General features: G+C 40.3%; 1 protein-coding gene and 1 long non-coding RNA gene across 3 annotated transcripts in view; one reads left to right on the plus strand and one right to left on the minus strand.

Annotated features, from left to right (window-relative positions):
- The window catches only part of CLINT1 (clathrin interactor 1), a 54,200-nt gene extending 45,833 nt beyond the window's left edge, over nt 1–8,367 (minus strand). The window contains exon 1 of one of the 2 annotated variants that reach the window (XM_031449419.2): nt 8,118–8,367. In XM_031449419.2, coding sequence (XP_031305279.1) covers nt 8,118–8,158 — 41 coding nt within the window. In that variant the 5' untranslated portion in view covers nt 8,159–8,367. The remainder of the gene's footprint in view (nt 1–8,117) is intronic. The other variant, XM_031449420.2, reaches the window with a different exon arrangement.
- A 54-nt stretch (nt 8,368–8,421) lies between these two features.
- Nucleotides 8,422–25,071, plus strand: part of LOC116152346 (uncharacterized) — a 681,617-nt gene continuing 664,967 nt past the window's right edge. Inside the window, exon 1 of the long non-coding RNA XR_004135961.2 lies at nt 8,422–8,472. This is a non-coding gene — a long non-coding RNA (uncharacterized LOC116152346). The remainder of the gene's footprint in view (nt 8,473–25,071) is intronic.

Below are 25,071 nucleotides of genomic sequence, written 5' to 3' on the forward strand. Positions count from 1 at the left end.
TGATAAGTTTGTAGAACTACCTCAAAGCACTCAAATACTTGATATATTTATAAAATTTAAAAGTTAAGTCACCAATAATTTCCCCTATTTTCCACCGACTGAGTAAACTTAGATTTACTCAAATGCATTTCCAAATCCCAAAAACTAGACTCAATTTTTCTGACAAAAAGGAAACTGTTTCCAGAACCTCATCCACAAAAATTCTGAAACCTATATAATTTTTCCTCTTAAGTTCTCAAAAAACCAACCAAACAAATACAAAAGAACAACAATAACAAAAACACCAAGCATCTATACATGTGCTTTTCATATGCATCCACTTTACAGAATCATAAGCTGCCACTGGAACCATAAGATCGGTCTCTCAGCTTAAACTATGCTACAGTGCTTTTGGCAGATATTTAATAAGCACTCACTGAAGGACCCTTATAAGATATGGCCAAGGTTAGTAAGGATATCAGTAATGTAATTTCAGTTACTGTACAACATTTAGACATTTACAACCTATGCCAAAATCCTACTACTTGGATAGGTACATAACAGACAAAGGAAAACTGTTCTTAAATTATCCAATTTGAACATAAGAAAAATTGGGAAAACTTGTGCCTAAATCACAGGTTAATGTGACATAGCGCTATAGGCAAAGCTAACTGACCACAGTATAAAGATCAAACAATTGTGTAAAACTTATTATAGCTGTGGAAGCTGGTTACAGAGGACTAATTCTGAAGTACATAATATAGCCCCTGACTGTCACCACATCTTTTTTAGGATTAATTACAGCAAGCATGTTCAGAACACTAGCATAAGATTTCTTTTTTCACCTACGGAACAACTGTCTGTGTCTCTTTCACTGAGGAGCATCTCTCTTACAAGCATTATTCAAGGGACTGCAAGCGGCTAGAACACTTTTCTTTTATGAGAGGTACATAAAAGGGAAAAAGGAATAAACACTAAATTTGGCTCAGAAACTTAAGTATCACAAATTTTTCCAAGTAATTTTTAACTTGTGTAAGGCATACAATAGTAATTCACCTTTCTTACAGTGAATAATGTCTTGTAAAAGTTAGCAAAAACTGTTAAATATATGTTCTGAAAGCAGACTAATCCAGACTCTACTTTCTAGATGTTACTTCAGGCAAGTTTCTGGACGTCTCTGTGGCCAGTTTCCTCATCCATAAATTAAGAAGAATAATTTTGTCACTACTGTTCTTGGCACATGGCAAATGCTGAATAACCATTAGCTTTTATTAGAAATATCTGGGCTTAGATGATTTCCTCGGTAATATAAATCAACTTACCAAATTTCAAAAATATATCCTGAACACCTATTCTATGTCATACATTGTTTGAGGAGTTAGTAATACAGTAAACATCACAAAGTCCCTACCCTCAAGGAGCTTACATCCCAGAGGCACTAGATGGGTACATGCAAATAAAGGAAGCAGAGGGGAAAGACTGACGTGTTGAACACAGGCATTTTATACAGAAACATTGAAAGAAAAAGGGAGTGGTGGTAGATGAGGTCAGAGGGAGCAGTAGAGCCAGATCAACTAGAGGCTGGGCAGAAGCAAAATTAGAAGCGGCTGCAGAGTTCTAAGAAGATGAGACTTAATAGTTTTAAAGAATCACTCTTGTTGCTGTGTGCAGAACAGACTACAGGGTTAAAATTTTTATTTGGCTTCATGACAAATGAGCCACACTTCAGAAGCCCATTCAGTATCAAACTTATAACTATAAGCCAAACATATCAAACTAAGGGTATTATTTAACCATGGTGGTTTAACTGCAAATAAAAAGTTTTAATCATACAATCTTAAGCCATTTAAAAAAATTTACAAGTGATCAATGAATACATATTTTTCTTTAATGATTTGCTAAAATGCATGAAAGCAAATGGCAAGAAAAACAAGAAACTGAATTTTCACTGCATGTCTTTTTTCTATTATATAATTTGGGAGACTGTGCTGAAAACCTTGAAGGCCCTTTCTGCAATGTGCTTACCTTGTACATACTGTTCAGCTATTGTCAGACATGACGGAAGTGGACAGCATATTTTAGAAGGTTCTTTTCTTGATTTTGTTCAATCTCTTTAAGGATAAATTGTCAACTTCAACTTGCCTCCATAAAATAAATCTTTTTACACTTTAGAAGAAATATTTTACATTAGCAGTATCTTTAAAACCCTTAGAAAATACAAAACAAACTGAATAAAAATTAGCAGATGGAAAATGCAATGTCTTTCCAAAGACTATTCCTTAATATGTCTTTTGAAAGATGTATTTCTGTAATATGCTTGACAACATTAAAGTAAAAGCATTTATGCTCTGGTAAATTCAAAGTACACATAAAAGATATTTTTATTATTTTCCTATACACAGGATAAGATGTCTATTCACGTGAACAGTTTTAGGAGAGTAAGTACCCACTGAAAATAATGATTCATAGATTAAGACACAGTTCTTACATACTTGTAAGTAATGTAGTCTGACATTTTCTTTATTCTTTCAAACACTATATTCTTTTGACTTTTTTCTAGATGCTATAAATTATTTTGTGCATTTCACAATAATAAGTGTTTCAAGAGTTTATTTTATGTCAAATGCTATGAATTTAATCCTCACAAGAACCCTGTAAAATAAATATCTCCATTTTATAGATGACAAAGTTTAGAGATACTGTTCACATGCCCAAGATTACCATTTCTTAGCGGGGGATCTAGGATTTCAGTCCCGTTCTGATCTCTGAGCCACAAACTTCTTCCCAGGTCCCTTAAATACCACATGGAGGTGCCTATGTATAGAAGGGTGTATACAGCTAGCAACTTAATATAGAAAAGTATAAATGGATAAACGCTCATAGACTAAACAATGGAAGCTCATATGAAGTGAGACCTTAAAAAAAAAATAAACAGTTAAATATATTGTCCTAGAATGTTAAGTAATGTCAGCTGAGACTGAAAAGAATTAAATCTTTATACATAAGAAATTACAGGTACTAAAAAATGTACTTTGAATCTATGAAGTAGTCCTGCTGTCCCCAAAACTGAAACATGAATTTATCAAGTTACTAGATACAGTAACCAAATTGGAAGAAACAGAGGTTAGAGAAAAATTTTAAAAACCCCATGCAGATTCAATTACCAAACTCTAGACTGAGAGAAATGCAAAGAACTCAGTTTCTTCAACAAATAAATTGCAAGAGGAAAAAAAAAAGATAGAGGTTGAACCTATAGTTTAAGAGAATAAAGAGATATATCCACCAATCAGAAACATCAAAAAGGAATTATGAGGTAACTGAGAAATGAATACTGACTAGACATTTGATATTAAGTTATCGCCTTTTTTAAAAGGTGTGATAACGGTATTGTGGTTATGGTTAAAATAAAGATGACTCTTTTAACTTTCGGAGATTAATATACTGAAATTATACAGTGTCTGGAATTTGCTTCCAAATAATATGGAGTAGGGGGTTGCAGGTAGAGTCACAGATGAAGCAAGATTGGCCAAACTGTTGAAGCCAGATCATAAGTAAACAGAAGTTCATTATAACAGTCCCTCCATTTTTTTTGATATACTTGAAATTTTCCGTAATAAAAGCCAAAAAACAAATTCCAGCTAGACAGATCTAACGATGAAAGACAAAACAATAAAACTTCTTCATTATAAGTTGCCTATACTCTTCCTTAGAAGAAACATTAAACAAACATTGGAAATAAGAAATAATATAAGAGCACAGAAAACTGTGGAGTCATACTGTAAAACCTGGGAGTACTAGCGAGCGGTACTTAAAATAAAAAAGACCAAATATTTTTAGCAGATGTATCAGTAAACGGATGAAAAACTACTTGTAAACTAGCACTAAAGGGCACAGGAAAACATAAGAGGTGGCTAAATGCTTTTTAAAAGCACCTTGACAGTAGTGCTGAATAGACTAAACTACAGATAATCACTCTTAAATGCTGGCAAAGATAAACTCACCTTTCTTTGGAACAAAATTCTTAATATCTACCAGTGAACCATTACCAGAAGAGATAAAAGATAATGAATTTATTGTTTGAGCAATAATTATCTATAATTGGTTCAAAGAAAAGCTGATATGGGGAGACTAGAAAGCTGTCAATTATCTTTGTTTTCAAGTTCTAAGAAGCAAACTGAACAGAGATTTACTGGTAAGATAGGAGAAATAAGGAGGGAAATACCTGAGGATTCAAAGAGAAGGAAAACCAATGATAAGTTCAAGTTGTAGCATTCTGTAACGGCAAGTTTCTTGCAGGCAGATATTGCATTTTTCCAAGTTCAGAAAATATAGCACTATTTCAATAAATAATAAATGTATTATCTGTTGAAATAACCGAATGAAATATTTTCTATAAATAACACAAGGTTTTCCCTCTGGGGTTAGCTAGACTAGAACAGTAGTTTCCACAGTTATATTATGTGAACAGTTAGGAACTAAAAACATGCAAATAACACCAAAAAAATCAACTTGGGGGGAGGATGCACATTATGCTTAAGAAGAATGTCTTAAAATGGAGTATCTATAGCAGTTGCCTTAGGACCTTGGCCAGCGCTGTTTGAATCACTATCATAAAAAGAATTAAGGGCCACTGATGAAACAGATTTACCATTAATGTTACTCCCTTCATGAAAAAGAAGGATTGGTTAGGCTTGAACAGTAAGCAGCAGTTTGATCTACCACTACCATGTTACCTTCACGACATTCCAAAAATTTGGAGAAAAAAATATAAGAAAACTGCAGCAACTTTCAATTTATACCACATACGGGATAACAAAACATAAAAGTATCCAATTTTATTATAGCCTTAAATAAAGGGAGGCAGGTCACAGGATGACAATGCTCAAGCTAGTCCCAGCTGGTGGGAGTGGTATCATTTATTCTTTCCTGCCATTGCTGCCTTTTATGCAACTTGAGACCAGTGGGAGGAAATTGGCACTCCAACCTCTGGCTGGCCTATGGCTTTATCTTCTTTTCCTCAGTTCCACAATGTTCTGCAAAACAGGGCCATTTAATACCACCAGGAGGTGCAACAACTGTAGAAAATATCTCCCCAATCTTCCATAAAAGTCTTCAAAATCTCAAAAGCCAATATTTGAAATCTACCATTATACTTAAGAAATGCCACCAAACTGAATCTAACAGTAGCTCCAGAGAACACACTTTGCAAGAACACATTTTTCTTTCTGAAGTAAACCTCATTGGGTAAGGATACATGCTAAATAAAAGTCCTAGTTTTCCTGAGTCATGGGTTGCACTTATTTACTGCACAAAGCATTTAAATATAACATTTATTGATTGCCACTCAAAAAGATTCCTTTTTCAGCTGAAAGTGTCTCTAGAGGATGATTTTATAAAATTCACCTGCTATTATGAAATACCTGTTCCATTTTTTTCCCCTGATGAAAATTCATGTCTCTAAAATGCCAGCAAAGTTGTAAAAAGTCTTACTATAGTCCATTCCTATCATTTTAAAGATAAGGAATCCAAGATCTGGAGAGTCATGTGATTCTGTCTCAAATTATACATAAGGTTAATTTAAAGGCAGTGTCAGAATCGGAACCTAACTCACCCAAACCCCTCACCAGTGCTCTTTCTACCTTATAAACACTCATTTCTTTTAAACCAAGCTCTCAGAGTTGTCCTTAATCTCTTCATTGTTTCCTCATCACCCATCCCCTTGATAATCCAAAAAGGATCTGCTTCACCTCCATTATGGCAATTTAAGGTGAATAGTACAGTTGAACATAATACCACTGGCACTGGTTCTGTTAAATGCTTACATTTGGGAGGAAGAATTTCTCTCCTACTAGTGAAAGATGAAAAGTAAAGCCTGAGTATTATCAGTAAAATAACCTCATGTTCTGATCTTAATATCATGTGTCAAACACCCACGAAAGCTTTAAAAGTCCTTGGTGGCAACATTCTTACAAGTTCTTGAATAACTTCCTTCAAGTCTCCATTCTAAATTGGGTAATGAAAAGGAAGACAGAAGTTACTTTTCAAAACAGCTCCTCCATTAGATGACTTGATAACTAGTTACATGGCAAATTTAACCTGAAGCACTTGAAGATTAGTAACAAAGTTGATAAAGACAAAACAAAATGAATAAGAGCAGGAACACTGCCTTGATTTGTCTGCTGAAAAATGTAGTCTCTTCTAATTTTTGAGTACCACAAATTTAGTTCCCTAAGATAACAAGGTGTTTTTTAAAGGTTTTCTTCTGCTGTTCTCTGGCTTAAAAACAAAAAGGTACTTTTGTAGGGGCTTTTGGACTATTTAAGCTGGTATCCTAGTCTTTATACCATATATTAAAAAACAACCAATGAACCTAGATCTGGAAAAGAACCATGATTTTATTAATCTTTGAAAGGCAAGGGTATGTAAATAGCAAAACAAACCCAAAATAAAAGACTGAGGGTTTAATAGTCATATGAATAGCTGATAAAGGAAAATCACTTTTCAAACAGTTTCAAACTCTTAATGAAGTTTAATCTCATTCTTGATGCAGAATATTCACTATATTTATCAAAAGAATACTGATCTAAATATATTGTATTAAGGGCTTTATCTGCTATCTAAGTAAGCCCTTAGCCCTTAACTCTCCCAACAACATTCTAAGGTAAGTATCTAGCACTATTTTCATACTGCATCTGAGAAAACTGGTGCACTTCAAGGTTGAGTTACTTGCCAAGGTTAGAGAGCTTGATCCAGTTCTGCAGACTCAAGAAACTTGTGCTCCTTAGCTCTACAGCCTTTTGGTAGCATAGAAAATTAGAAAATATGGCCAAACTCTAAATTCTATCTGATGCATTTTCTAAGCCACTGTGAATCATTACTTAATTGAAGTATAGTTGATCTATAATATTACATTAGTTTCAGGTGTACAACATAGTGATTCAATATTTGTATACATTATACTCCATTTAAAGTTATTATAAAATATTGGCTATGTCCCCTGTGCTGTACATTACATCCTTGGATCTAATTAATATACCTAGCAGTTTGTACTTCTTAATGAATTATTTTTTCTGGTGTCAAGAAAACCAAGAGTTTGCCACCTACACTTCCTGATTTTAGTTGGGTTAGTGGCACAAATGAACTGTTTGTGTCACCACACATACTGCATCATCACTAAAACCCAAAAGGAAGGATTGATTAAATTTCTTAAAATTTATTTCCTGCTGGCCTAGAAGACCTTGTTTAACCACTGTTGTATCTGATATACTCAATTTAAGTGTTAAAGTTTCGCTAGTGTAGTAACACACTAAAGTTATCACTTAAGTCTTAAAGAAAATCAACTATGTATTAGTCATTTTACCTGTCAAGGAAGTTAAAACTAGATCAACAGGATATAAAACTGGGTTGTTTTCTTCTTTAGGGGAAATTTCTTGTTAATTATATGATTTGTTAATCAAAGCAAATGGAACAAAAGGCCTTCCAAAAATGAAGTGTAGTGGAAAAGGAAACAGAAGAAAAGAACCACAGTAAGTTATATGGTGATCTACCTTCCCTGGTGTTCGAAAAGCAAAGGATGAGTCTCCTCTTGATAACTTCAGTCTGACCACAGTGGCCACTTGTTACACCTAACACCCACTCCAACACTTCAGGCTCATTACGAATTGAAAGGTAAAGGACACATCCCGACCAGGTCGAAGGTCTCCGCACCACACCCTGAGGGGCACAGAGACCCAATGAACTGCGTCTCCCACCCCCAAGCTTTCGCTGCTTCCCAGGAGGCAAAGCCCAAAGCCTGGGGCCAAGACAGTTCTCCGGCCAGGGCAGTGACCCAGCTCTAGACAACCCCGCCCCCTCCCCTGGCCGAAGGGTCAGTGCCTAAAGGGGTGGGGGCAGGGGCAAGGTGAGGAAGGCCTGGACAGGAGAGAAGGAGGCTAAGAGGGTACTTTGAAAGAGGAAGGGTCCCTTCCCAGCCTCACGAGTCGGGACGCGGCCCGGGGCCGGGGAGCTAGCAGGCCGCCGCCATGATGGGGCTGGCCGAGCCGGGGGGCGTGACGCTGGCGCCCCGCGCGCAGGGCCGGCTCCCTTTCCCCCGCCCCTCCCCCGCGTGGGCCTTGGCCACAACTGCCCCCGATACTCACGCTTTGTCCACCAGCTCCCGCACCTTCCACATGTTCAACATCGTGCCCCGAGCGGCCGGGCCGCCACCTCCCTCTCCTGCTCCCCACGGACCCCTGAGCACTTCCGCGCCGGGGCAGATCCAGGCCGGGGTCACAGCCGCAGCCACAGCCGCAGCCAACCGCCACCTGAAACTCCCCGAGTCGGAGCTCCTCTAGCCACGGCCGCGGCGCCGCCAGTGACACGTCGAGACGCGGGGGCAGAGGCGCTGCGTGGAGCGGAAGTGCCCGGCTTTCCGCCCGCTGCGCGCGGGGCACGCTGGGACTTGTGGTTCTCTCTGCGCGCCAAGAGGGCGAGTTAAGCTGAGGGAGTTGTGAGGTAAGGTTGGTACGATTCCTTTGGGACTCTCCCGGTTCTCCACACCCTCCCCAGCCCCCTGACCCACAGAACCAGAAACTGTGGGGCTGGGGTCCTGTCATCCGTGCTTTAACGAATCCTCCGTGCTCCCGTTCAGAACGACGGGTATGGGACTAGTCACGGTCAAACATGCGTTTCAAATATAAAGTATTGCTTTATTATTAATAACGGTTACATGGAAGTGTGGCTGGCATATGTATTCCTCACTGACAGAAGAACGCTGTATTTGGTTAGAAATGTCCAAATATACTTCCTTAAGCAAGGCCGTATTTGGTTCCAAATGTCCAAATGTTCTTCCTTCTCTGGGCCTTAATTTCCATCCCTGTAAATTGAAATAGTTGTGTCCTAAAAACCTATTCCACTCTAATTTTATGATACATGCTTTTATATTTAGACAGCTACCTGATATCCTTGTTAGATACTTTATAATAAAGCTCAGAAACTCAGTTCACCCTCTGTGGGAAACTAGAAAGACAACACTCCCGACACTATGACAGACCCAAGAACTTGGCAGGTGTATATTCTTAAAACCTAGGTGTATACACACGCAGCGTTCAGTGTTTTATTGCAATGGTTGTTGTCACTTCTTGTTCACTTACTCATTTTTGACAATGTTCATGTTAAAGCTGCAAGCAACCTTAAAGTTCATTTGGTCCAACTGCTCAAATTTTACAGTGCTTTTCATTCTACAAATTTTTCTATGTGCCAGGAGTGGGGAATACAGGAAGGAGACAGACAAGGCCTTAGCCCTCTTTGATATTAAAGGTCTTTGGAGGAAACATAGTAATCAAGGAAACCTTTAAGATAATTGCAGGTAGAAAATGCTTGAAGAAAACAGAAGCTAATGTTACAGAGAATGATGTTAGAGGAAAATAATATTAGGGAATATTTAGGGCCTGTCTGATGACATTATATTTAAGCTGAAACTTGAATAATAAAAAGCTGGACAAAAAAAAAAAATCTGCAAGAAAAGAATTCCTGATGAAGGGAACCAGGAATCATCTGAATCAGATGAAGACTGTTTCAGAAAGGAGGTGTGAAATTGATTGCTGCCTGTCATGAAGCTAGGTAACAAGTCCCAAGTGAAGAATCTGGTGGGGGAGTGTGTAACTCAGTGGTGGAGCATGTGCTTAGCACTGGGGTTCAATCCCCAGTACATCCATTAAAATAAATAAATAAACCTAATTACCTCCCTTCCCCGATACAAAAAAAATACCCCCCCCAAAAATCTAGAACCTCTGAGCCCTAGTTAATTCCTCAAGTTAAATTACCTCTTCATATTGCAGCGTCTTAATAAAAGCAGCTTTGAAAAGTGTTTCAGTAGGCCTTTGGGATTAAGGCCCAAGACAAGCAAGTTGAAAGACTATAAGAAGCAAAAGTCACAACAAAGCTATCTGAGAGCTTTGCCAGGTTAGAAGTGCTCTAGGCAGATAGGCATAAAGTGAGTTGAAGAAGTGGGTTGGGGAGAGAATTGGGGCTTTCAAATGAGAAATTTCTGTTTCATGTTGAAAGGACTGTCCAGCCCAAGGTTCAAAGGATGGAATGTGGCCAGGGAAGATAAGAAAGAGAAACTGCTTTGCATAAATAAGGGCTCAACAAGTTAACTTTCAAACAAGCAGGTCCAGGGTACACCAGCAGTGGGCTTGGCATAAAAATAACCACCTTCCCACCCTAGGCTGGTTTGTACAGTCAGAGCAATTCAAAGTCAGCTTCACCAGAGTTACCCAAAGAGGACAATGTTATCTACTTTACCTGTTCCAACACCAAGTTTGACAGAGTCTAGACTTATTCCAGAATTGTCACCTGTGACATTTCCCCAGTTACCAGTATCATCCAGAATGTAACACCAAAAAACCTGTCTGTCTACCTTTGATTCAAGAGAGCCCTTAATGTATTCAGAAGAACCAGACAAGGAAAGTTCGTTAAAAAGTAGTCTGGTGAAAGACTAATCATTTGCTTGTTAAAAAATTGTTCCATTTTTACCCCTTTATCTTGCAAGGTTGGGAGCAGTTTCCATAGTAATTTCTTTGTGGCAATTTAAATGTGTCCACGGTAGAAAAATAAACAAGAGAATCCCCTACCCAGTCCTCTTCAGGAAAACATATTTTTCACTAAATGGGCTGACATTTTTAGTTAAGGCCAAACCAACACAAGGTTTGAATACAAATGTACTCAGCTGTGTTATTTATGTGGGAGGAGCGGTTGTGGACACTGACTGCTTATCTCCTGTGGCTGGCTCCTTGGTGTTTCCTTTGGAGGAGTTTAAGTCAAGGCACAGAGGTGTGGCAGCCCTGGGAAGGCACCACCCAGATCTCTCTTCTGGAGAACGAGTTGCAAGGAGTGTGGACGGCCAATAGCTCCAACAACTGTTCTTTGGGGATCAGCCACAGCATTTATGCCAGGGCTGTGCTGTCACTGGGCTACTCCCAGGCAATGACTGAGCAAGATGTGCCAGAGTCTGACTGTTTGTGCTCAAGGCAGGACTCCTCTACTGGGCAAGCACTGCCTTCAGCTCCCCATCCACCTGGCCCAAATTTCCTCAGAGCTTTGCTGCAATTGGTTGTAACCTCTTCTACCCAAACTTCCTTCCTTCCCTCGCTCCCTTGACAGAACTTCCTTGTGGTCTTAGACTTTCCACACCTACTCTTGTTCCTTTTTGTCTTTATCCTTCATAGGTGTTTCCCCCTAATAAATCTCTCACATTTCTAATTACACCTTGGCTTCTGCTTCCTGCAGTTCCCAAACTAACACTGCAGACAAATTGCTGTACCTTGGTTTCAGCACTTGGCCCAGTGAGTGTTGTTTTTGATCACACCTAACTGCTGCTCTCCAGCAGTCAGGATACTTGGTTTCTAATCATGTTATCAGGGTTGCCACAAGAGCTATGCAGATTATATATCGCTCAACCCCAGGGGCACCATTTATGTGGCCTACCGTAAACTGTCAGACAATTAACCCCAGAAAGGAAGTATACAGTAGTGGTTAAAGAATACAGATTCTGGACTCAGACAAACCTAGGCCCAAATTCTGTATCTGCTATTCCGTAATTTGGTCATTTTGGGTAAGTTCATTGAACCAGCATAGCATGAAGTTTGTGAACCGAGACTCTGGAGCCAGATGGCCTGGGTTTGAATCTCAGCTTTGTGTTACTTACTAGCTGTGTGAACTTGGGGAAATTATTTGACATCTCTGTGACTCAGTTTTCTTATCCTAGTGGGAGAGGACAGAAGCCTACGTTAAAGGCTTTTTCAGACAACTGAATAAGGTAATGTTTAAAAAGAACTTAGAATGGTATCTAACAAAATAAACAGTAAACGTTAGTGATGCTGCTACCACTACTACTGCTAATAATTGTATTAATCTGTAAAATTTATTCACTATTACAAGTGTTTAGTAAGCTCATACTATGTTCCAGGCGCTGTGCTACGTGGTTAAGTGGTGGATATATAATTGTAGGTAAAACAGACATAGTAAACAAGCAAATAAATGTGGTAAACATAGTAAACTCAAAGTGATGTGCTGAGGCTCAAATGACGTAATACATATAACTTATTTCACATTGGGTCTGGTCTGTAGTAAGTGCTCACTAAATTCTGTCTCATTATTACTATCAAGTCCCTTATGTGGATACCAGTTTTTTTCCTTATAAACTGGGGGCTGGTCTGTCAGCATACCCTAAACCAAGCCATACATCAGAAATCCCGGGGCGTCTTTAAAAATTCCAGGTTCTCTTTCCTATCTCTTGAGCTCCTGATTCAGTAGGTGTATTCTTCTCTATAATTTGGGTAACAGATGATAGAAACTCTCAAAACTACCTTAAACAGAGCAAGGAAATTTATTGACATGAGAGACTGAGGAGTTCAGAGATAGAATTTGCCTCGGAACTTGGCAAATATTGTCAGCACTTTCTCTGATTTTCATTTTTCTTTATTGCAGATAAATTTATTCTAGTTGGCAGGAAATAGGGCTACTACCTTGTGGAGAATGGGTTCCATTTTTTTCAGTTAGGCAACCAACGGGGGGAAAGGGACACTTTAGTCTTTCACTCACAGAGCCTGATACCACAGGGAATGACTCTGATTGGCCCGCTTTGGATCATGTGCCTATCTTGGGGCCAGTTACCTCTAGGAAGTCATGCATTGTGGACTCTGTAACCCTAGGAGAACCAGGTAGAGAAAGGAAAGAAAAGTTCTCTGAAGAAAGCCATGCCTTGACAGACAAAAGCAACAGTTGTTTACTACTCTAGGTCTAAGGTGGGCCTAGGAATCTATGTTTTAAAAGCGTCTTAGGTGATTTTGCCAGGGTTTGGGATGCCCTGGCTGAGATGATGCAAGGTCCTTTCTAGCTCTGACATCATCATCATCATCATCAATATTGTTATTATTATTATTATTGTTGTTGTTGGTGGTGGTGGTGGTGTTGTTATCCACATTACACAAAAGTTGGGTTGTGGAGAGCAAAAGAGAGAATGCCATGGGGGATAATAGAAAAGAAAAAGAAGCCATGAAGAGGGAAGGAGTTAAGTGGAGCTGCAGCATCATGGGACAGGTAAGCTGGTAGCAGGACATGCCCTCGCTACCATCAGAACTCTGTTCTGATGACAACTGGGCTCTTCTTGGCTGAAATTCAGTTCTGTTTCAGGGCTGGCAGCAGGGCTCAGGTGGGCCTATTCAGAAAGCGTAGTGGGTGCTCTAAAGAGCTAACACATTCAAAGTCCTTCTGCAAGAATGTGCAGGCGCTGGCAGTAGGCAAGATGGAGGCAGATGTGCTCTTGAACCATTTTCCTGCCTCTGGGATGCTCTGTCTCCTTCTGTCCCCTGACCACAGGCAAACCCAGAGCAGATGTTCTGCTCCAAGTGTCTAGGCCTCTGAAAACTCTTCACAGGGAGCTAAGGTGCCGTCAAATGAAGCGATTAGGCAGCTTGTGACTTGGGAACTGACCCTGCATTGTCAAGTCAGATTCAGGAGTGAATAGGGTGGATGTCAGAAAGGATGGGCTGTCTGGTTTCTGAGGCAAGGCCTTTTAGGATAAGGTCAAGTGTCCTGGGAAAGCCCACAGGTGCCCAGAGTTCACATGAAGGCTCTGCTGGTCCTTGAGCTGTATCAGTTCATTAAAAAATTGTGCTCTAGAGGAAGAGCTCATTGCAGTGGCCATCAAAAGGGTCTGATTGACAGACCGCTGCTGTTTAATAAACAGAATGAATGTGGCTAAAGACTTGAGGGTCAGTCAGCACAAAGCTTTTCCAATAGGAGACTCAACATTCAGTATTTGTTGGGCATCTTAAGTGTGCAGTGGGGTTAAATAGATGACTAAAACCTGCTGTTACCCAAGTTGCTTATAGTCTAATATGGAAGACATACTTAGAAACAAACAAAAACCATAGAGAGATATTTAATTAGGCATTGTAACGTAGGGGAGAGGTCAGAGCACTGGCTGTGGTATCAGTAGGATTTGATTCATACCACGTAGCTGTGTGACCTTGGCTAAATCCCTGACCTCTCATGCCCTGGTGCCCTTGTTGGAAAAATGGGGCTGAAAAGAGTCCCTGACTCACAGGATTGTTGTGAGGAGTGAATAAGATGACATACATTAAATTTCTAGCACACCGATTGACATGTAACAAGGATGGATTAAATAAGGTCTATTATTGCTGAAGTGTTTGTATCCAGAAGTCACAAATGATGCGGAGAGGGTTTTAGAACAGGCTGATTAAATCTTTCAGTAAACACGTATTTTGGCTTTTACCCCATTGCCAAGAACTGTACTGTGAAAACAGACACAATTCTTGTTCTCATGAAGTCTAGTCTGAGGGAAGGGATGGATGTTAAACAAACAATGTCTCGATAAATTTATCATTGCACACACAATGAAGAATGCTGTGGAAGAAAAGAACGGGGTGCAGTGAGAGAGTATAAGGGCAGTGTTTCCTACAGATGGGGTAGGGACAAGGGCCAGGAAAGACCTCTATGGGAAAGTGACATTTTAGGTGAAGGTGGAAAGATAAATTTGAGTGGATGAAGTGGAGAGAGGAAGGGTGTTCTGGATAGAAAGAACAGCCTGTGCCCAGGCCTGAGGTAGGATGCAGCTTGGCATGGTGAAAAAGTCCCAGTGAGGCTGGAGGAGTGGGGAGAATGGTCAGAGATGAGCCCGAGAGCTGAGCAAGGACGTGATTTGCCTGCTCGATCATTTTCTATGAATTTCTCTGCCTTGCTCTGTGCCCTCCTGACCTCTGTGGACTCCATTGCTTGCATCCTCTTAGTCTGTGGCCTCCAGCGGGTTTCAGCCAATGTCGTGAGGGTGGATCAGAAAGTAGGGGAGATGGGTGCCGGTATTTCTTTCCCCTTCCTTCCTGCTGTAACCACGGGCTTCTGGCAGTAACGAAGTCCCTTTGTGGCTCCTGCTGGTGTCAGGTGGCTCCCCTTCCATAGCTTCAGCTCTAAGTTTCCTTTCCTTTTCTCTTCAGGCTTTGGGTGGCATTGTTTTCATCCTGAAGCTACCTCCTGGGAGTGTCCCCAAATGGTGTGAGTTTCCTCACCCTGCCTGCACTGCCATACACGGTCCCTTTGTTATGTTCACTTCAGCTAAACTCTGTGCCAGTGTCTGCTGCTGGGACCCAGACTGATACAACGAGTCCCACTATGAAGGATCTTGTATGTCAAGTTAAGAACGTGGCCTTTTAGATTTTTATCTGAAGTACAGCAAGAAGCTACGAACATGCTAGAGTCACCTCCTTGTCACTTTATCTTCTTCCTGCTGCAACCCTGTCTCTCTGCTCCCCTTAACAGAAGGCTGTCTCCGTCACAAACAGACCCTTCTTGGTTACTCCTCAAGCCACAGCTGATCACTTCTTCCTTCTTAAAACCCCCTCTCTCTTAGCTTTCATGGCCCCACTGTCTCCTAGGTCTACGTTCCAGATTCCTTCAGAACCCTCTGTTCCTCTCCTTGGCTTGTGGATGTTGAGGGGCTCTCTAGGGCTTCTCTCCTTCTCTACTGCCAGTGTCAATCATCTGAATCTCTCATCTGAACCACTGCAAGTGCCTCCTAATTTATTCCTCCAAGGTCTTTTCGAATCATAAATAAGACCATGTTACTATTTGCACAAAATCCTTCATTGGCTTCCCATGTCACTTAGAATCCAAACTTGAACTATCAGAGGTCCATCCCTGGTCCAAACATCTGAATCCTGGAGGAAATACTGATACTGTGACCCTCCTGTGTGGTAAGACTCAAGGCCAGTTCTGAGAAAAAAGAGTGGTGGTGGACCAGGGGTCTAGCTGGCACTTCTAAAACCTGTCATTCACAGTGTAACAGTACTTTTTTTTTTTTTAAGACACTCAAAAAATATATGTTTATTCCAGTCTTTCCTTCCTAGAATAAGTCTTTATGGCATTGATTGGATTTTTGTAGCATCTTAAACTTTCACTTTAGGTTTGGAAAGTTACCAAAGTTTCACAATTTGTTGATAAATTTGCCCTTGGGTAGGGTTACTTCTGCTACTGTTTTTCTTGATGTGTCGATTTGACTAGTTTCTTCTCCTTTTTAGTGCTAAGTATCTAATCCGGTGACACCTTGTTATTATAGAAAAGGAGTGTCATGAGTTTTGTTTTGTCTTGTCTGCAAGAAGTTTCCGACTATGGAAGCTGCTTTTCCTGTGTGTTAGCAGTTCTCTTGAATTGTCATTTGAATCTTAAGGCTTCTGGTGGGTGTTATCTAAATCTAGTTCCTGTTGGGCAGGTAACATTAGAATTTTCCCAGCTTTGATGATGCACCATGAAAAGTGGTGGGTCACTGATCTGACCTGGGAAGCTTAAGATCTGACAGACCCGAACACTTACTGGGAGGAGAGGGAGTGGAGAAAAAGGTTACAAAGATTATTGTCTTTTTAAAATACAGATTCATTCTCTTTCTTCAAAATTTTTCCTTTGAAATGTTTTTATTAGTTTTTTTACTACAAGTAAATTATGTTCATACGTCTTCATTTTGCTACCCTTTGACCCAGCAATTCAATTCCTAGGTATTTATCCAAGAGAAATAAAACTCTGTGTCAAAATCCTTGTGCAAGAATGTTCGTAACAGCTTTATTCAGGGTAGCCAAAATCTAGAAATAACTCAAATGTCCATCAGCAGTATATGGACAAATTGTGATAAGCCATTTGAATGGAACACAACTTAGTGATGAAAAAGGAATGAGCTACCAATGTAGGCAACAACCTGGATGAATCTCACAGACACAACAGTGACCAAAAGAAGCCAGACACAAAAAATTATTACTCCATTTAGGTAAAATTCTAGCACAGGTAAAATTAATCTGAAGTGAAATAAATTAGAATCATGGTTGCCTGAGGTAGAAAGAAGGGTGGGGACAGGAGAATTAAAAATGAAAGTGATATATTCATTTCAACAAATGAAACAATCCAAAAATGCATACAGAAAAGTTAATCATTTTCCGTTTATTTTCACTCTACTGTAGTAATCCTGTTGAAAGCATGATATGTATTTTTCTACACTGTCTCCATGTTCATACAAATATAAAGAAATACACATGCAACATATGTAAGTTTTGCTTTAGTATCATACTGTATATGATGTTTGCTCTTTAAAATATCTGTTTAATGATATATTATGGGTGGCCCTCCAGTTCAATGAATATAGGTTGAACTCATTTTGTTTTTAAATACTGGTGTGATTCCTTGATATGAATGTACCATAATTTATTGAACCGCTTTCTTATTGATGGATAATTAGGTTGTTTCTACTTTTTATTTTGGCTCCTGTAAACGATGTTGCAATAGAATAGAACTTTGTACATCTGTCTTTACATATGGTGTTTAGAATAGATTCTCAAAAGTGGGACCAGGGAAAGATCTATGTGTTTATTTAAGGATGCTGGCAAATTGTATACCAAAGAGATTATAGCAGTTCTCACTCTCACCGAGCAACACGTCGAAAGGCACATTCTGTCATATCCTCACCAACACAAGATGTTACTGCTTTTTGGAATTTTTGCTAATTGTATTGATAAAAATATATTGCCTTAATTTCAAGGTACTGCTAACTGAGATAAACATATGCTTTCATGCTTTATATAAAAGTCCCTTTTAACATCTCTCCCATTTTCCAGTCCTGTTTCTCCTTGGGCAGTAGGGCTCACACCCCTCAAAACTGTACTTTCAGTTATATTGGGATATGGAAGGCAGCCGTGGCAGGGAGGGGGCTTTTCCCATTCTTGCTTGATTGTTTGTTTTTCCTCTACTTTAAATACTCAGCCTAATGGAAAGAGTGAAATGAGGGATATACTCAGATGTGAAAGCAGTTGCAAGCCCTGGCTCTATGGCCCAGAGCGGGGTTGCCAGCAAAAGTGTGACTTGAACCTGAAGCCGATTCCTCAGCTGTTTGCTTCCATTAGCATTGCATTTCCTGCAGCCTTTTTGCTGCAGATGCTGACTGGCTTAAGCAGAGTTATTCAGAAAAGGCCTTCCCTAACCACCCTGCCCAAAGTTGGTTCTGATATTCCCTACCATGGCAACCTGCTTATTTTCATCCTGGTACCAACAAGAATCTGTGATTGTCTTATTTATCTAATTACTTGTTGTGTTGGGCAGGGTCTCAGAATTCAAAACAGAACATAGCGTAGAACTCAGAAAGGTTTAATTGAAGAGAATGAAGCCATTTATGGAGCCAAAGTCAGGGTTAAGGGTATTATAAGGATGTTGGAGCATCTGGGATTAGCAGCAGTGAGATCCCATTACCGTCAGTTTTAGTTGTCTTCTGCTGTGTAACAAACTGCCCACAACCTAGTGACTTTATAAACCAACCACCACGTATTTGCCCACAATTATTCAATTTGAGCAGGGCTTGGTGGAAATGGCTCATCTCCACTCTGCACTTGGTGGAGTTGGCTGGGGGGTTCAGTTGGAGCTGCATGAGGGTCCAAGATGGATTTATTCCACACCTGATGCCTCTGTGCTGAGGTGGTTGGACTGGCGAGGGGTGGGCTAGGTTTGTCTCCCTTTCTCTCTTTGTGATCTTTCATTATTCAGTAATTTAACCTGAGCACTGACTAGGTAGCTGGGTGCCAAGAAAGTCAAAGTGGGAGCTGCCTGGCCTCTTAAGGACTTGCCCCAGAACTGACAGAGCATCACATTTGCCACATTCTACTGGTCAAAGCAAGTCACAAGGCAAGTCCAGATTCAACGGGAGGTGAAATAGATACTACCTTTTAAGGAGGATCAGCATGAACATATAGGGTTGAAATGAATCATTAGTAGCCGTCTTTTCAGATGATCTACCATACATGCTTCAGTATGAAAAGGCAGAGGGAGAAAGTAGAATTTCCAATGAAATCTGGTGATCTGGAGGAAGGTCTATCCTACAGGAGATGTAGTCGTTGAAATATACTGCCAGAACTGTGGTGCTAAGGCAGGAAGAGGACACCCTGTTGTCTCCCTTTCTGCTGCCTGATTTCCTTCTAGTAAAAGGGAGCCTGGTCTATACAAATCAGAGCGAACCCCACGTCTCCAGAAGCAGGTCAGAAAAAATGCCATCGAGTAGATTAGGGATGGTAGGGCCTTAGAAGAGAACCAGCGTACTTTTCATTATCCATTTTTCATATTAGAACACAAGTTTCATCAAGGGAGGGCAGCATCCATCCTGATCACAGCTGATTCTCTGGATCTAGGCAAGTGCCTGGCACTTCCCAGGTACCCCCAGTAAAATGTATGGAATTGAATTGAGTTCAACGATCTGAGAAAGAGTCATGAACTTGGCCCTCTTTCTATCTGATACTGCAGAGGGAACCCTGGAAAGATGGCAAGATGGAAGGTAATGAGAAATGAGACCAGCTTGGTCCCAGGGCCACAGTTTCATTCTGGGCTAGTCATGGCATAAAGCATGAATGCAGATTCTCTAGAGACTGACATGGAGTGCTCCTAGCGTACTTTTAGAGTCAACAACCAGTCTGACCTCCTCAGTGATTTTCTGAGCATTATTCTTTCCTCATTTGACTCCCTGTTGGTGGGCTTAGATGCCCTGAATTAAGTGATTTGTTTTCCTAAATGTAACAGCTGTAAGAAGCTGGAAGTTATTTTTTCAGTTGAGATCTAATTCACGTATCATAATATTCAGTCTCTTAAAGTGTCAATTCAGTGACTTTTAGCATATTCACATCCCATTATCTAATTCTTGAACATTATCATTATCCCCCTCTACCTCCTCAAACCCATATTCATTAGCAGTCACTTACTTTTTCTCTCTCCTCCCAGCCGCTGGCAACCACTAATGTACTTTCTGTCTCTATGAATTTGCCTGTCGTGGACATTGTATATGAATGGAATCATGTACTATGTGGCTTTTTGTGTCTGGCTTGTTACACTAAGCGTGATGTTTCCAAGTTTCATTCATTTGTGGCATATATTAGTGCCTCATTTCTCTTTTGTGGCTGAATATTATTCTATTGCATGTATATATCATGTTTTGTTTATCCATGCATCAGTTGATATACAGTCTTTCTACTTTTTGACTACTTTCAATAAAGCTAGTATGAACATTTGTGTGCAAACTTTTGTGTGGACATATGTTAATTCTCTTGAGTATAAACCTAAGAGTGGAATTGCTGGGTCTAACGATAGTTCTATGTTTACCTTTTTGAGGAACTGCTAGAATGTTTTCCAAAGTGGCTGCACCGTTTTACATTCCTACCTGCAATGTATGAGGGTTCCAGTTCCTTCACATCTTCTTTAGCATTTGATTATACCATCCTAGTAGATATGAAGTGGCACTTCATTGTGGTTTTGATTTACATTTCCCTGGTGGCTAATGATGTTGAATATCTTTTTTGTACTTATCTGCCATTTGTGTATCTCCTTTGGAGAATTATGTATTCAACCCTTTCTCCATATTTTAATGGAATTTTTTTGTCTTTTTCTTGCTAAGTTGTAAGAGTTCTTTATATAGTCTAGATGTAAGTCCCTTATTAGATATATGATTTGCAAGTATTTTCTCCCATTCTGTGGGTTGTCTTTTCACTTTCTTGATAGTGTCCTTTGAAGCACAAATTTTTAAAATTTTGATCATGTCTAATTTATCTATTGTTTCTTTGGTTACTTGTTGTTTTGGTGTTACTTCTAAGAAAGTATTGCTTAACCCAAGGTCACAAAGATCTACCTCTATATTTTCTTCCAAGAGTTTTATAGTTTCAGCTCTTAAATTCAGGTCTTTGGTCCATTTTGAGTTAATTTTTGTATCTGGTGTGAAGTACAGCCTACCTTCATTCTTTGCATGTGAATATCCAGTTGTCCCAGCACCCTTTGTTGAAAAGATTATTCTTTCCCCAGTGAATTATTGATGTTAACTCTCAGAAGTTATTCCTAATGTCCATAATAATGACCAGAATTATGCTAGCTCCTAGTTTCCATGGGGAACTTTTGTCTCCCCCAGTTTGAGTACTTTTGTTTCAGAGGTCTTTCCAAGATCTCAAACTTGTGTACTGATTAACACAATGCTGAACCCACTGAGGGAAGTGGCTGAGGGAGGGCAATGGTGTAAGTCTCAGTCCAAGTTTGAAGGCCCAAGAGCCGGGAATACTGATGTCAAGGGCAGGAGAAGATGGATGTTCCAGCTCACAGGGAGAGAGACTGACTTCACCTTTCCTCCACCTTTTTGTTTTATTTGGGTAGGGCCATCTGCTTTACTGGGTTCACCAATTCAAATGCTAGCCTCTTCTGGAAACACCCTCAGAGACAGACCCAGAAGCAATGTTTTACCAGCTATCTGGGCATTCCTTAGCCCAGTCAAGGTGATGCGTTAAACTAACCATCATGGGGATTAAATGAGTTTTAAAAGATGTCGATAGAACTATATACATTAGGGGGAAATAACTGAAATGCTTTACAGATGTAAAGAAGGCAAAGGTCATTGCTTTGGCAAAGAGTTGAACTAAGTTGTTCAAAAGCAAGCTTTGCATCATGATTAATTAGCTGAGTGATCTTGCCCAATCATTCAAGCTCTCAGTCTCAATTTCCTGTTCTATTGAATGCAAGTAATAATACAAAGTCAAATGACCTTTCTGCATTATTGTGAGACTGAAACAATGTAGTACATGTAAAAGTGCTCTGGCAAACTTGTTATTCTAGGCATTGCTTTCATTCTAAAAATTGCCTTTGAATTTATTAATAGTACCGGTTTATCCCTCCGCTCAGGGCCAACCTCAAGTAATGTTTACCATAGTAAAACATTAACCTGAGATTTCTCACCACTTAGTTGGGTAAGGCCCTTGGTACTTGGCTCAAAGAAAGTTGTTATACAGCTTTTATTAACAACCAGTCCCTCAGAGATCTCTCAATAAATACTTTTGGTGCTGTGGTAAAATGTGGCTGAATGATGTCAACGACAGTTTTTTACTGATGCCTTAGGGTACAGAGGGAGTGTGGCAGATGACCGTATTTACACTGTGGTGGAGCTGGAAGACCTAAGCCTTCCTACCCTCACCCGTGCACCTGCCATCCAACTCAGGCACTTAGCGGGTAGAAGGTGGTTTACCCAAGGGAACCTTATTTGAGAGGAGGGAGATAGGGGACCAAATAAAGGGACCGTAGTAATTTAAAGTACTAACTCCAGTGTTGAGAAAGATAAACTTGCAAATGATGACACATTAGGGATGATCCTCTATATCCCTAGGGGTTGGTTTAGATGTGACAGCCTCTGATTATTAATGTGCTGTAAGATGCAGGTAGATCCAACAGTTACTGACAGACCAAGATAGAATAACGATCTTTAATTGTCACCTAGCATGTCAGAGAGGCCTCCGAGAGGACTGGACACCTGGAGTACCAACAACCCCTTCCCCTACTACCTACCTCCTCATCAAATTTCTGAGTGTCATGCCAGGCTGAGTAACTTAGAATTTGAGGTATTTCCCCCAAGGGGAAACACATCCCCTGATTGGAGAAGAGCTGAATCCCTGGGGCAAGAAGAGCCCTTGCGAGGAAGGGGGGGATTTTCCAGAGAGTGTTAGAGAGGAAGGTGGCGCTCTCACATGAGAACGTGAGGACCCAGACACAAGGTTAGGATCTGGGGGCTTCAAGGAAGGAAATTCCCTTTACGAAGGGTTTCACCTCTTAGATGTGTTTCCCTTTAACCATGAAACGTTATACTTAGCATACAGTTTTACAGTATTTCCCTCATTCTTTGTAACTCCCTCTTGCTTCCATTAATGCTTCAGTAAAGTCTGATACACAGCTTATCAGCTGTGGCTCAGTTTCCTTACCTGCAAAATGGAGATAACACCTACCTCTTAGGTTAGGATTAAGTTAATTAATGTATATTACTTAATGTGCTAATTAATGTAAGTTAAATTAGGATACCCAGCAACACCTGGCACATAAAAACGCTCAGTATGTGTTCACTGTTATGACAGTTATTACCACACCTTCTCCTCTTCCTCTTCTCAAGGCCTTTCAGGCATTGAGAGAGGCCAGAGCCACTTCCATTTTTTTTGAGGCTTCTAGTATATTAAAAAATAAGGAAATTACAAAATACAATTACAGAATTTTGATATGCTTTAAACGTTTCCGTATCACAGATTAATGCTTTGCAAAGCACACACACCATACAAGCAATAAAACTGTGCTTTTCACGGGGTAATTGCACAGTATACAGATTGCATGCTGTGGACACTGTAGCTCAGGGATAGGATAAAAGCCTAAAGCTACAAGGCAAACATCAGTCTCTTCCAGTCCTGTCAGCCTGTCTTTCAATCTTTCTGTATAACCTTGGTTAGAAATACCCTTAAAGGAAAACTTAGTCCTTTGATGAATGGGAGGCTAGACCACAAGGCCCCTCTGCACCCCTCTACTACCAAGCCTTTGAGCCCAAGGGAGATTCATAAAGGGAAGAAAGGGCCCCCTCTCCCCAAGCCTCTCCCACTGCCTTTGCAGAGAGAGAGGAGGCCAGAGAACAAACAGCTTGACGGAGCAGTGTCAAGAGGTTGGTTCTGAAGGGACAAATCATTCATGCCCACCTCCACCTCCGTTCTTTCCCAGACATTCATGAGGGAGGTAAAAGTCTAGGGGGAGAGAGAAGGTGACATTCTGGTAGGTTGCATAATGCCTGGTTGTACGGAATCCCAGGTGACCCAGGCTTCAGCTCCATGGGCTGAACTTTTCATTTTTATCTGTCTTTCTAAAATGGAGTTTACTTCCCCATGTTATTAAAAAAGATGTAGTGACAATAAAAAAACAAAACCAAAACATACTCTGCAAATGAAAAAGACGGATGCCGTTTTATCTGAGATACCGTGTGCATGTGAGTCATGTCTGAAGAGATTCATTTTGCCTGAGAGGAATCCCTAGAAACTCACAGCAGAAGATAAAAGATGCACGCGTATTTCCCACACTGTCTCTGTTTTCAGGGCCATGTCATAGCTCAACATATGTCTTTGGGGAAATAAAGAAAAGGTTTGGTATTCATTACCGTAAAAGTGAACCTGCAGGAGACATGTGACCGCAAGCATTTCTGTTGGACAAGGACCATTTTTAAGTGCTTCAAAAAATTAAGTAAATAGTAGTCATTGAGGAGAAGGCAGGGAGAGCTCTTAAGACAAATCTCCTTAAGAACAAAGAAAGGAAACAAAGGTTTATTTCCAGGTTGAAGCCACTCTCTATCAACTCAAGTTTTTGCCTTATTTCACTCCCTTTTGGCCCCCGGAGTCAGAGTCGGGTGAGGGAAAGGGCACACACGCTGTAGACCAAAGTCCTGGGTGCTGGTTTGTCTCAGGTCCGAGCCAGCTTGAGGTTTCAGCTATTTCTGAGTGTTGGGTTCCCTGTCTGTGAGATGACCTGACTCCCCCGCTGCTCCAGGAGTGTTATAAAGATGAAAAGCGGTAGAGATTTGTGACTGTACATACAGATGGATGCTGCTGCCTGGTGTTTGTCCTGGAATCTAGCCGGTGATCTACAAAGGGTAGCTGCTCGTATGTGTTATTAGTCACATTTTATTTCCAGTTGCTTCCTTCAGTAAGTGAATCTTCCCTCTTTTCATTTTAGTTGTTTTGCTTGTGTTTTCCTTGTGTGGGATGCATGGCATGACCACCCATCCGTTCGTTCATTTATTAATTTATAAGCTTTTTGTCGTGGAAAACTTCAAACATATCCACAGATAGAGAGCATGCTATAATCAAGCCTGGTGTACCCCTCACCCAGTTATGAGCATTAACTCATTGCCACTCTCTTTTCACCTATGCTCTCTGCTTCCTTCCTCACTGGATTATTTTCAAACGGATCCCTGATGTCGTGTCACCCATACGGAAATATTGCAGTATCTATCTCTAAAAGAGAAAGACTGCTTAAAAAACATAACCACGATATCACCTAAAAATAATAGTAATTCCTTAATGATAAAAAAAAAATCTCAGTGTCAGTTCAGATTTCCCAATCACCTCATAAATGTATCTTTTAAAATTGCTTCGTTTAATTGGGATCCATAGGAGGCACATAGGTAACATTTGATTCATTTATTTCTTAAGTCTCTGATAATCTATGGATACCCCTCTCCCTGTTTCTTTT

This window comes from Camelus dromedarius, chromosome 3, assembly GCF_036321535.1.
Source record: "Camelus dromedarius isolate mCamDro1 chromosome 3, mCamDro1.pat, whole genome shotgun sequence".
NCBI lineage: Eukaryota > Metazoa > Chordata > Mammalia > Artiodactyla > Camelidae > Camelus > Camelus dromedarius.